At 48.4% G+C, this 12,336-nt stretch overlaps 1 protein-coding gene across 1 annotated transcript in view; it reads right to left on the bottom strand.

Annotated features, from left to right (window-relative positions):
* Positions 1-12,336, bottom strand: part of LOC135817242 (uncharacterized) — a 17,149-nt gene extending 4,813 nt beyond the window's left edge. The window contains exons 1-7 of the mRNA XM_065330369.1: positions 12,104-12,336; positions 11,515-11,763; positions 9,587-10,085; positions 7,845-8,024; positions 6,229-6,331; positions 5,536-5,673; positions 598-817 (exon numbers count right to left, since the gene is read on the bottom strand). Of these exons, the coding sequence (XP_065186441.1) occupies positions 598-817; positions 5,536-5,673; positions 6,229-6,331; positions 7,845-8,024; positions 9,587-10,085; positions 11,515-11,763; positions 12,104-12,296 (1,582 nt within the window). The 5' untranslated portion in view covers positions 12,297-12,336. The remainder of the gene's footprint in view (positions 1-597; positions 818-5,535; positions 5,674-6,228; positions 6,332-7,844; positions 8,025-9,586; positions 10,086-11,514; positions 11,764-12,103) is intronic.

The raw sequence follows: 12,336 nt of genomic DNA, 5'->3' as shown, positions 1-12,336 counted from the left end.
TACAGGCAGGATACAAGCTTGGGCAGGAGTGCTGCTTTCCAGCGTCATTTCTTCAAAAAAGGAACACGGATCCAGGATGTCACTGTGCGGCCATCGGGCTCCCATCAACAAGTCTGTTACTACGCAATTCGAAGATGTCAAGGCACATACATGAAAGCAAACTAATAACACAAATCCATGAACCACGACAAGATTACATAGCTGCATCAGTTCACATAGTGGCGAACGTCTTCAGCACAAAGTCTACTGTACTTTCCTGTCTTCGTTCGAAAAAGAAGGAGCATCATATGACATTCGGGACATTCAGCTATCAGTAGTGCGCTAGCTGTTTCACCTTCTGACTAAACAAAATCCTGCAAATAACTTTTAGTGTTGGACACAAACTACGGATAACACGTAACATTTAAAAAATGATTTTGGTCCTTTCTTTCAATTTTAATCCTTGGCTCTCTATCCGAGTCTTATCTGCAGTCTTATCTGCAGTCTTATCTGCAGTCTTATCTGCAGTCTTATCTGCAGTCTTATCTGCAGCGCTTGCAATAGAGAATATACAAGTATGTGTACAACATGTGACTTTGAGTGTTGACTTCATCTCACCTGAACACACAGAGACGCACAGGCCAATGGAGAGGAGCTCAGAGCCGGCGGCGGCGCCGGAGACATAACCAATCAGCATACGCACCAGCTTCTCATTGTCATAGGCGTGCACAGATACACGCCGTATTGCTTCTCCCACAACATGCATCTGGCAATAGCAACTCTCGGTTAGGAGATGCACTGCCGACGAGAGTAGAGATGATGCTAGTATTTCCGGGAGCTGAAACACATTAAACAAACAAGATGTACAGCCAAACCTCTTTAGGACGAACCCCAAGGGATCGATGGCATTTGCTTGCAATAATGAAAGTTCTTGTTTATTTTATATGCAGTGAACATGGTGAATAGACAGTGATGTACCCAATCGAGTCACGGATGCTAGGTCTCCAAAGCGAAAGTGTGTTGCATTAGTGCTTTTAACGAGCTTGCACTGTACACTCCCAAAGTGAACAGAACAGAGGGGATGTTGCTGGTGTTTGCTAGTCGGCTGTGCTGACAAGACATAGCTCCAGCGTGTACAGGTCTTGTCTTGTAGTCGTGTACAAGTGAACGTCGTGTGTGTGTGTGTGTGTGTGCGCGTGTGTGTGTGTGTGTGTGTGCGTGTGTGTGTGTGTGTGTGTGTGCGTGCGTGTGTGTGTGTGTGTGTGTGTTAGGCCCTGGCGGCCAATGTCGGCAGAATTTCGAGCAGAATATGGGTTATTTTAGAAAAGGAGCAGAATGAGCAGAATTCGGCAGAAAAGTGCAGAAAAAGGAGCAGATACTCTGCAGAACCAGCTACGACGTGCGGAGAGGGCTGCTGGCGCCTATTTACGGCTCCATTGTGTTCACAAGCACGTGAACTCACTGGTACATGGTCCCTTTTTGATACATTATGGCCGCATTTGATAATTTCGCTTCGTCCACTTCGCGAAAGGGATCTTACTTCACTAGTCTTCAGAAAGTCTTGCTGAAAAAGAGTGAGTCCATACGCTGGCATGCTGTGCGCACACGGATATTATCAAACTGCATGCGCTATGTTGCCCTCTGCACGCGCGCTTTGCTACAAGTGCGAACCAGGGAGTAGTAAAATACTGGTATTTAACTACTCCCTGGTGCGAACCCTTTGACCTTGCTTCCGTGCCGCGCGGACAGTTCAGGTTTCTGTGCATCCAAGTATGAGTTTGTCTCACCCTGTAGCTTGGCACTTGGATGTTTCATCATGATCATCATTACTGTGTAGCTCGTAGTGGTGTGGAAAACAAGCTGTACAAATTTTGTTGTAGGTTTGGCACATCGCATTCAGTGACCATTTTGCAGTCTTCGTCTGGCATTTCGTTGCTCGAAGAGATTGTCTGTGAAAATGGAAGAAGGTTGCCGCGATCGAAGTGGGGACTGGAGTGACATGGAAATAATTGATGTACTTACTAGTGTTGCAGAGTCTGATTCAGGAACTGAAGCCGACGTTGACTCAGGAACCGAAGCCGACGTTGACTCAGGAACCGAAGCCGACGTTCTTTCCGAAGGTGACCGGAGTACCGCTGCACTAGGCAAGGCAAAACCGGCGAGCATTTCCCGTGAGAGGTCATTGAAAAGACAGAGTAACCAGAGAAGTGATGTTGAGCGAAAACGGAGCAGGGTGGCTAAGGGATCAAGCTCAGTAGTCCGCATTGCACCTGAGCAAAGAGTTCGCGAGTTTCCTGGAGAGAGCTTGGTTGCTGACGGCAAGAAGTTGGTGTGCAAAGCATGTCACCTGGAAGTTGCTGTAAAGAAATCAATCATCGCTGACCACATCAAAAGTTCTCGCCATGTTAGCGACATGATTGAGATGAAGAATCAGTCAGAGAAGCAAGAACTCCTCATGGAGAGCTGGAGGGCGTACCAGAAGCGGCATGACCTCCTTGCTGGAACTGGTCTGACCGAAGCCGTCTCTGGTGAGGAAACTCTGCACCGGATTGAAGTGCTTGTAGGTTTTCTGAGGGCTGGGATTCCTCTCGCCAAGCTCGATTACATCCGGCCATTGTTGAAAAGCGTAACGACAAACCTGACTGACAGCTCGCATTTGAGGTCATTGCTGCCGTTTGTACTGGAAGAAGAGAAGAAGCAAGTTTCCTTTGACCTGAAGGAAGCAGATCACCTCTCTGTGGTTTTTGATGGGACAACGTACTTGGGCGAGGCCGTGACAGTAGTTGTTCGCTATATCGACAGCAACTGGGCTATTCAGCAACGTCTCATCTCATTCTCTGTGCTATCCAAAAGCCTATCTGGAGAGCAGCTGGCACGAGAGCTTATTAGCTGCTTGTGCACAAAGCTTCGGATACAACCGGATCGTCTTGTGTCATTTATTCGTGATGGTGCTGCAGTGAATGGTGCAGCATTGCGTTTTTGCCAAGGATTTGATGTTTCCACAGGCCCTTGACATCACCTGTTTCTCGCACACCCTCAACAATGTCGGCCGTCATTTCGCTACACCTACTCTCGACCAATTTGCCCAATTGTGGGTCACTCTGTTTGCCTTCAGCTCAGCCACAAGAGTTTCCTGGAAGGACACTACCGGTGTGAGCATCAAGACCGAGAGCAAGACCCGTTGGTGGAGCTTGTGGGAGATGCTGGAGGAGGTTCGGCAGCATTTCCTGATCATACGAGATTTCGTAGCTGACCTTGATTCCTCCCTAACCACCAGGAGAAACATCCTGGAGATGCTGGATGATCCGGCCACCCGCCAAACTCTAGAGCTAGAGCTGGCAATCACCATTGATGTCGGGAAACCGTTGGGCCAGAACACATATCTCTTGGAAGGTGATGGCGTTCTGAGCCCATCAACCTACCACATGCAAGAGGCTCTCACAGTAGTACACGTGAATCACTATCCATTGACAAGAGAGACAGCTGATCGGCTCGGAGCCAATGATGCAGCATTTGCCGCTGCTGTGAGGTGCACAGACTCTGCAAGGCTGTACTTCCAGCGCAAGTTCAATCATCAGGATAGCCCCCCTGTGCCAACTTGTCAAGGTATTCAAAGCAGCAAGGTTTCTCTGCCCTGTCCGAGCAGTTCGCCTTCATCTTGACGGGCCAAAGGTTGACGAGCTCAGAACAGTACCTGCGTTGGACGATGATGTGCTGGTGGCCGGCCTCAAGCAAGAGTTGCCCGCTTACCTGGTGGCGGCAGAAGATGCACAGGAAGGAGATGACCTACTGGAATGGTGGAAGGTGCAGACCAAGCTGCCACTTTGGCAAAAAGCAGCAAAGATCGTCCTTGCACTTGTGCCATCTTCAGCAGCAGTTGAGCGGGTGTTTTCACCGCTGGAGGGTGCAACGTCCACAAGGCAACGCAGCACATTGACCGGCCATCTTCGACTTGAAGCCGCCATTATGGTTCAGTAGAACCGCGGTCGAAAAGCCCCGCTATAACTCTGTGTGACTAGTACAAGTGAGGTGTTCGAAATGATCCCATGTGTCTGCACTGCTGTCTCCTGTGGTTCACCAGAGGGACCACTACAACGACTGTAAGAGAATGGTGGGAATGCAGATCATCAAACAAACAAACGCACACACACACACACACACACACACACACACACACACACACACACACACGTGTGCGCTCTTGCCGTGCTCAGTTACGGCTTGCTCTGTGTGCTACCCCTGCAGAGATTGCCACAGCTGCTCCAGTATTGCATAGTAAATCGAACTCAGCAGATTTTCTTCTTGGGTTACTTTGTTGGCAGCATTGTACATTCTGTTACACTGGTTTGGATTCTTCAGTACACAACATACGCAGAATCACTGTTGTCTTCATCCTTTTCTCGGCTCCTTGCATGCGGGGCTGGTGCTGCACTCTCTCTCTATTAGTCTGCCAGTACCATCTTCATTGATATAGAGTTCCAGTAGTGTTGACATTACTTACATACTTCAAGTACCGACATAAGGAAATCATTCCAGTGCCTTATTCTAATGTCTTCGCTTGTCCAGGCTTGTGAAATAAACAGAAATCTCACAGTAAATAGTCCTTGTGTTCTCGGGCAGAATCCGGCAGAATACGAGCAGGATGGGGCAGAATACCGGCAGAATACGAGCAGAATGTCGAGCAGAAAACGCTACTTTTCCGAGCATTATCCGCCAGGGCCTAGTGTGTGTGTGTGTGTGTGTGTGTGTGTGTGTGTGTGTGTGTGTGTGTGTGTGTGTGTGTGTGTGCGTGTGCGTGTGTGTGTCTGTGTGTGTGTGTGTGTGTCAGCCCAAGTTGCTATGGCTTCTGCTGTAGAATTGCTATCATCGCCTCCGGCGATGGGCGTCAAATGGTGTGTGTGTGTGTGTATGTGGTGTGTGTCTGTGTGTGTGTGTGTGTGTGTGTGTGTGTGTGTGTGTGTGTGTGCGTGTGCGTGTGCGCGAGTCTTCATCATGATCATTTTCCTTTTTCGTCGACAAACCTGTCAGACAAGTGCACATTGAACACGCATACAATGAATAGGCACAGCCGTAGTCTCCACGCATGTATCCGTATCCCCATTGCCAGGAGTCACAGCCTGTTATGTTGTGGACTGTGACTGCTGTCCACAATTATAGATACAGTCAGACCTCGCTGAGCCACACAAATCCGTTTTCCACAAAAAATATCCGGATAGGCGAGGGAACCGGATAATCGAACACACATGCCGTATGTATGCATGACATATGCTGTAAATCGGTAACCAACAATTTTCTTCCGGATGGCGAGGGATCCGGATAAAAGAGGACCGGATAAGCGAGGTCTGACTGTGCAGTGAACCCTGTCAAGGAGACCACTCAGTGACTCTGAAAAGGTGACCACCTGTCCCTGAGGACCACTGCAACAGGGACCAAGGGTTGTTATTTCCAATGACTCTGGACAAGGAGACCACCTGTACATGGGGACCGCATTTGTAGGGTTAGGTCCCGTAGGCAGGTCTCACTGTATTACATCACCGTACACACAGTGTCTCTCACCTTCAGCTTCATCACCTCTTCTAAAGCAGGTAGTGCAAAGGACAGTAGACTTGTGAAAGGTGATTTTGTATTCATCACTTCAAGCACAGCCGAAAGCCACTGACCAAAGTCAGCTGTCATCGCACTATGTGCCTTGCCCTAAACACAACACACAGGCACACACGGACAACACACGGACAACACACAGACACGCACAGACAATGCACAGACAACACACAGACAACACAGAGACTGTGTGATCACAAGTATATGATTGTACACAGTTGTAGGAGACTCACTTCCTCAAGGACCTGGATATGAATATCGGGTCGCACAATGTGTACAGATACCAGCACACGCGCGCAGGCACACACACACACACGTACACACGTACAAACACGCACATGCACACACGTACAAACAAACACACGTACACACACAGCCAGACAGTAGAATATTATGTACACCAGAGTGACAGTACACATACGCATACTCTCTCACACACACACACATACACACACACACACACACACACACACACACACACACACACACACACGCACGCACACACTGACTAAAAGCAGACAAGTGTTAACACCAGCTACAACACGAACAATCAGTTAGGAATTCTGGTACCTGGTTTCCTACACAGCAATTGCTTTTACTTTTGAAGTACAATATCCCAATAACGAAACTACATGGACTAAAACTTACCGATGAAATCAGCTCAAGAAGGGTTTTTGGTCTAACCCCAGCAGCAAGGTGAATGGGAGCGGACAGGTACCATGCACATATAGTGGCCAGGTCAGGATCACCTCTGCACAAATAATAACATACATGCACACGCGTAAAACACATATACACACACACACACACACACACACACACACACACACACACACACAGCGCACATATTTCAGAAGTGCATTCGGAAATTATTGGCATCATCTACCCCAATCCTCTCCACAGCTACTTCAAGTACAGTTGCGCTCGGTAATAGAGAGGTTGTGCATAACGAAAATTCGTAACTTAGACGTAGTCTGGGCACGAGTAACGAAAAAGGAAAGGAACTTTCGCGAGGCTGATCGCGAAACTTGAAGATCTTACGTTTTGAACTTTCGCTTCTTTCTCGCAAGCTTCTGCATACATGTACATGTACATGTAGCTGTGTTGATGCACGTGGTGTCAAGATTTTTTTCGCCATGGCCTTTTCAAGTCGTTCTGCGAGTTCTTCCTACTCGGCATCCTGTGGAGCTGATGGATCTCTTTCCCGCTCTCTCAGCGATCCTCTGTCACCTGGACAGCGCTCGGCTAGTTCTGTCAGATCTGGAAGTCCTGTCAGTGCTCGCTACGCCCTGTGACAAATTATTCTGCTGAATCCCCGCAGCAGAATTCTGCCACCTCGGCGTCTTCGTCTTCCCCTGCGACGTCTCAGCGAAGGACATTTGATCTCGCGATGGACCTGGCCCTTCTCAGGCAGCTTCGTTCTCACGACCAACCGTTTCGACGAGGGTCTCCAGCCATGGAGATCGTTGCCTGTGAGCTGGAAAACTTGAGCCCAACTCAGTTCGGTGGTGTGCCTACACGTGGGCCATGGGCCGGAGTACACACTTGATTCAAAAAAATTGTTCACCAAGCGCGCAAACAGCGGAAAAAGTACTCGAAAGGGTCACCATGGTCACACTACGTTTTTCGTTGAGCACAACAGATTTTCTTTACGAATTTTCGTCGCTTCCAGATGGCTCAGATTCCGAAAGATCTTTACGACTTTTCGTTATGCACAACCTCTCTAATATCCGACCCAAAGTGCAAAGCTGGTGCCCTGGACCAGTTCCAATTACATCATTGCATTTGTACATGTGTACATCCAGCCGCATTCGTGCCACTTCCAGGGCGTCAAGGGCGCCAAAAATGCACTCTGGGTCAAATTTTACCGAGCACAACTGTACTATTTACTAGTACTTTGACCAAGCAATCAGCAAGAATTCAGCATGTCTCAACCTACCACAGCGTAGCTTCACATTGTGTTTCCCCTTGTCCACCACTCGCGACTTGTTCAGGTGCAGTGTATTAGGTAGGTAGGCATATGCACATGCCATACCTGCCAAGTGCCAACCATTCCGATTTGGCCGCGACAGTCCCGATATCGATGGTGGTCCCAGGCACCCAGAAGTGCATTTGTCGCATATGAAAATGTATACAAATGTAGCCGTGAAGGCTACATTTGTATACATTTTCACACCTAGGTATGTCATTGTCCCGATCTCAGGTTTGCACCGGTTGGCAGGTATGACATGCACATCTGCTAGAACCAAAGCATGCTCACTCACTTGTGCAGCTTGCAGCTGTATGCGATCAGCAAGTTGAGTGCCGAGTCCAGCAAACCATGCCGCAATAACAGTAGCGGTATAGACAGCAACAACTGGCAGTCATCCTCTCTCGGTTCACCCTGGCCTGCTGGAAAGGACCAGCCACAGCTGCGCATGTAGGACTGCAAATCGGCTGCTCCACTGTCAGACAGGACAAGAGAATTTAAGAAGCATGTATGTATGTGCATGCGTGCACACACACACACACACACACACACACACACACACACACACACACACGCACGCACACGTACGCATGCACACACACACACACACACACACACACACACACACACACACACACACACACACACACACACACACACACACACACACACACACACACACACACACACACACACACACACACACACACACACACACACACACACACACACACACACACACACACACACACACACACACACACACACACACACACACACACACACACACACACACACACACACACACACACACACACACACACACACACACACACACACACACACACACACACACACACACACACACACACACACACACACACACACACACACACACACACACACACACACACACACACACACACACACACACACACACACACACACACACACACACACACACACACACACACACACACACACACACACACACACACACACACACACACACACACACACACACACACACACACACACACACACACACACACACACACACACACACACACACACACACACACACACACACACACACACACACACACACACACACACACACACACACACACACACACACACACACACACACACACACACACACACACACACACACACATGGGACAAGGGACAGAAGTTAAAAAAAAATGATCTGAACATCTCTGTCAGCACATTTGCAAAAAAGGACATACAGTGTGCTCTATGCTGGCTGAAAGCAGGTGATCTTGGAGCTGATGCTTGCTGCTGAAAGAACTTAACATTTGATTGACTTGTGACAGCCGACTGAAGCACACGAGGAGTGAGTTGTACCTTCCACATGGCAAAGCGGCAAGAAAGCATCACCCCCTGCCCAACACAGGTGTTTTCTTGCAGGTTTGCTCAGTGGAAGGTGCTGCCGAATTCGCTACTTCTAAGCGAGGACTGTTTACTGCTGCACTTCAGCCAGGCCAAACGAGAGTTAGCAGTACCCAGAGAAGACAGAGAGTTGGTATTGCTCAGACAGCATTCACAACATGTACATGTATACCTGTTTTCTTGGCTTTAGACTGGTAACTAAAATCTGTGCTTACAAAATCAGTCAGGTTTGGGAATAGCTAAAGATTTCCCCGCTAAATTCACCCGGTTTTACACTTAGGAAAAGACTGTCAGGGCAGGAGGTGCTACAGACCTCCTGTGTCAATGAACTCAACATTGTGAAGACAGGGCTCAGATTCTCTCAATCATTGCCTTTGCTTCCTTGACAGAAGTCAGGTATCCAATCCCAGGCCGACCTCCTGGGTGTGGAAGAACAGTTGCTCAACCTGGGAATCGAACCTGGAGCCTCATGGTTCAAAGGTGCGCTTTTCTAACCATCTTGTGTGGCTCTAAAACAGCCTCTATGGTCAGAATCAGGGAGTCGTAAAATACCGGTATTTTACGACTCCCTGGTCAGAATAGACTACAGACCACATTTACCGTTCTTTTCACAGCAAGACTAACCTGAGCCGGTTGCAGAGAGCTGCAGTCAACTGTGCCGAGCGCCTCACAACAGACACGACTCTCAATGGCTCATCGGAAGCCGCCGTTGACACCATGCCCAGCACAGAGGAGGTGCGTAGAAGCTGGCGTACAACACCCAGGGGCACGTCGGCATGGTCCTGCACCAGCTCGATTAGAAGGCGAAGAAAGGCAGCTAGACGGTCGGTGTCACGCTGGACATACTTCCGCTTCCCAATCAATGCGCTTGTCTCTGTACGCGATGTTTTAAGAGCAGCAGCACACTGAGCGCAAGCCTTGGCCTCACCACTCAAGGTAGAGCGAACAGCATTGTCCTGTGGAATGGCTGTGGGTGGAGGATGGCTGGCTACTTCATGGACATCACTTCCCGCTTGCTGCCTGCACTCTGCCTCCAGAGCAACACAGAGAAACTGTCGGGCGGCCGCAGCCACAAACAGACTGCCATCGTGAAGAGCGTGGACTGCTAGCGCTACAAACCAAGCTGTGGAGCAGAACAAGTTAGCAAAGTGTAACAACACAATGACAGCAAGTCGAAAAGAAGCAACGCATTTCAAGGCTATTCCGTCACGAGGCACAGCAAGAGACTGTTTGGAATTGTCCATCATATTGAGAGCCCTTACTGCATACCCAGTCAACCAGCATTGACATAGCCCATGCATACCCAGTCAACGAGCATTGACATAGCCCATGCATACCCAGTCAACCAGCATTGACATAGCCCATGCATACCCAGTCAACCAGCATTGACATAGCCCATGCATACCCAGTCAACCAGCATTGACATAGCCCATGCAAACCCAGTCAACCAGCATTGACATAGCCCATGCATACCCAGTCAACCAGCATTGACATAGCCCATGCATACCCAGTCAACCAGCATTGACATAGCCCATGCATACCCAGTCAACCAGCATTGACATAGCCCATGCATACCCAGTCAACCAGCATTGACATAGCCCATGCATACCCAGTCAACCAGCATTGACATAGCCCATGCATACCCAGTCAACCAGCATTGACATAGCCCATGCATACCCAGTCAACCAGCATTGACATAGCCCATGCATACCCAGTCAACCAGCATTGACATAGCCCATGCATACCCAGTCAACCAGCATTGACATAGCCCATGCATACCCAGTCAACCAGCATTGACATAGCCCATGCAAGCCCAAATACATAGTATACCAGGGCGGACACTGATCAGAAACCAATGCAGGAAGACTGGAAACAAGATTACAAAATCAATACAGCGAGACTAGACAACAACAACATGGAAGACCCTACACCACCATCAAAGCAAGTGGTCTCTTTGCTGCAAATTTCTAATATGTCCACCAAATTTTCAGTCAGGAGCCATCATCAGAATTGAGGAGAAACTACCGAGGTGGACTTATACATGTACCATGCAATGATGCAACACAAGGTGGAATGAAACTACACCATACGTGATCCAAGTACACCATTCTCGAGGCACAGGAACACACACACACACACACACTCACACGCACACACACACACACACTCTCTCTCTCTCTCTCTCTCTCTCTCTCTCACACACACACACACACACACACACACACACACACACACACACACTCACTAACGGTCACACTTATGCTCACACTCACGCTCGCACTTTTAAAGACTCACATTCACACAATGAGGTGTACAAAACAAACAAAAAACAAAACAATGTGCCCGGAAACGAGCTGTGAGGAGTGGTGGGACTATGTGGGACTATGAAAAAAATAGATTCTGTTACTAAACTGTAGTTACGCTACAACATTGTACTGAACTGCAAAACAATGGCTAGACTAGACAAGACATGAACCGGTCAAGACAATATCATGTGCTAGCAGGTATTGATCACCATTAAATTACCCTGTACACGTGTAACAGCCACTTACCTTGTCGGAGAGGACACGGCTTAGATCCAGGTAGAGTAGGCCAGCTTGCGAGCAGGCTCTTCGCGGCCACGAATACAGCATTACGTACAGAAACACACTCGGACGTTGCTGCTGACCGGAAGCTAACCTGAACCGTTTCCAGGAGCAAGACTTGCGGACACAAGCATGTTGCACGCAGGCCCAGACACTGGAGTTTTGTGGATGAGGAACAGAGGGCTGCTTGGGAGAAATCCTGGACGAGGACTGAAGCTACATGTACATAAATCAGAAAAAAACATTAGCGCCGACAAAAGTACTCAGCTCCTTCTTCATATCTAGATTCAATTTTTCATTTTGAAGAAGAAGTTGTAGAGACTTCGGAGACACCAATTTTTTTATTGTATATGTTCAATTGTTCATGTACGTGGATTTCAGTTTGAGCCTATTTCAACACTGTATGGGACATGAGAAATCATCTATTGAGTTGAATATCCAATGCCAGAACAAGTCGTGAAGCAGACGTGCACAGTGGATTTGCTCAGTTATGGAATATGAATAGTCAGAGGAGTCCCTGACCCCCCACACACACCCTATGCAATGGCGTGTGTACCTTCGTCATTTGTAGGTTGCTCCAGTGGACTGCTGTTATCTGCGTTGAAGTTATCCACGAGTAATTCTAAACATTCGGCAAAGCGATCAGGAAAGGTGTCGTCTACCATGCATTCTGGTCTCTCCAAAATGATAGTTACGGCTTTCTGCAATAAAGAACTCAGCTCGTCGACAATGCTTCTCGAAGACGACATAGTGCATGCAGTGGGTATTTTTGAATCAAAATCAATGAAA

The sequence above is a fragment of the Sycon ciliatum genome, chromosome 5 (genome assembly GCF_964019385.1).
Source record: "Sycon ciliatum chromosome 5, ocSycCili1.1, whole genome shotgun sequence".
Lineage (NCBI taxonomy): Eukaryota > Metazoa > Porifera > Calcarea > Leucosolenida > Sycettidae > Sycon > Sycon ciliatum.
The sequence above is the reverse complement of the archived record's forward strand: the minus strand, read 5'-3'. Positions and strand labels throughout refer to the sequence as shown.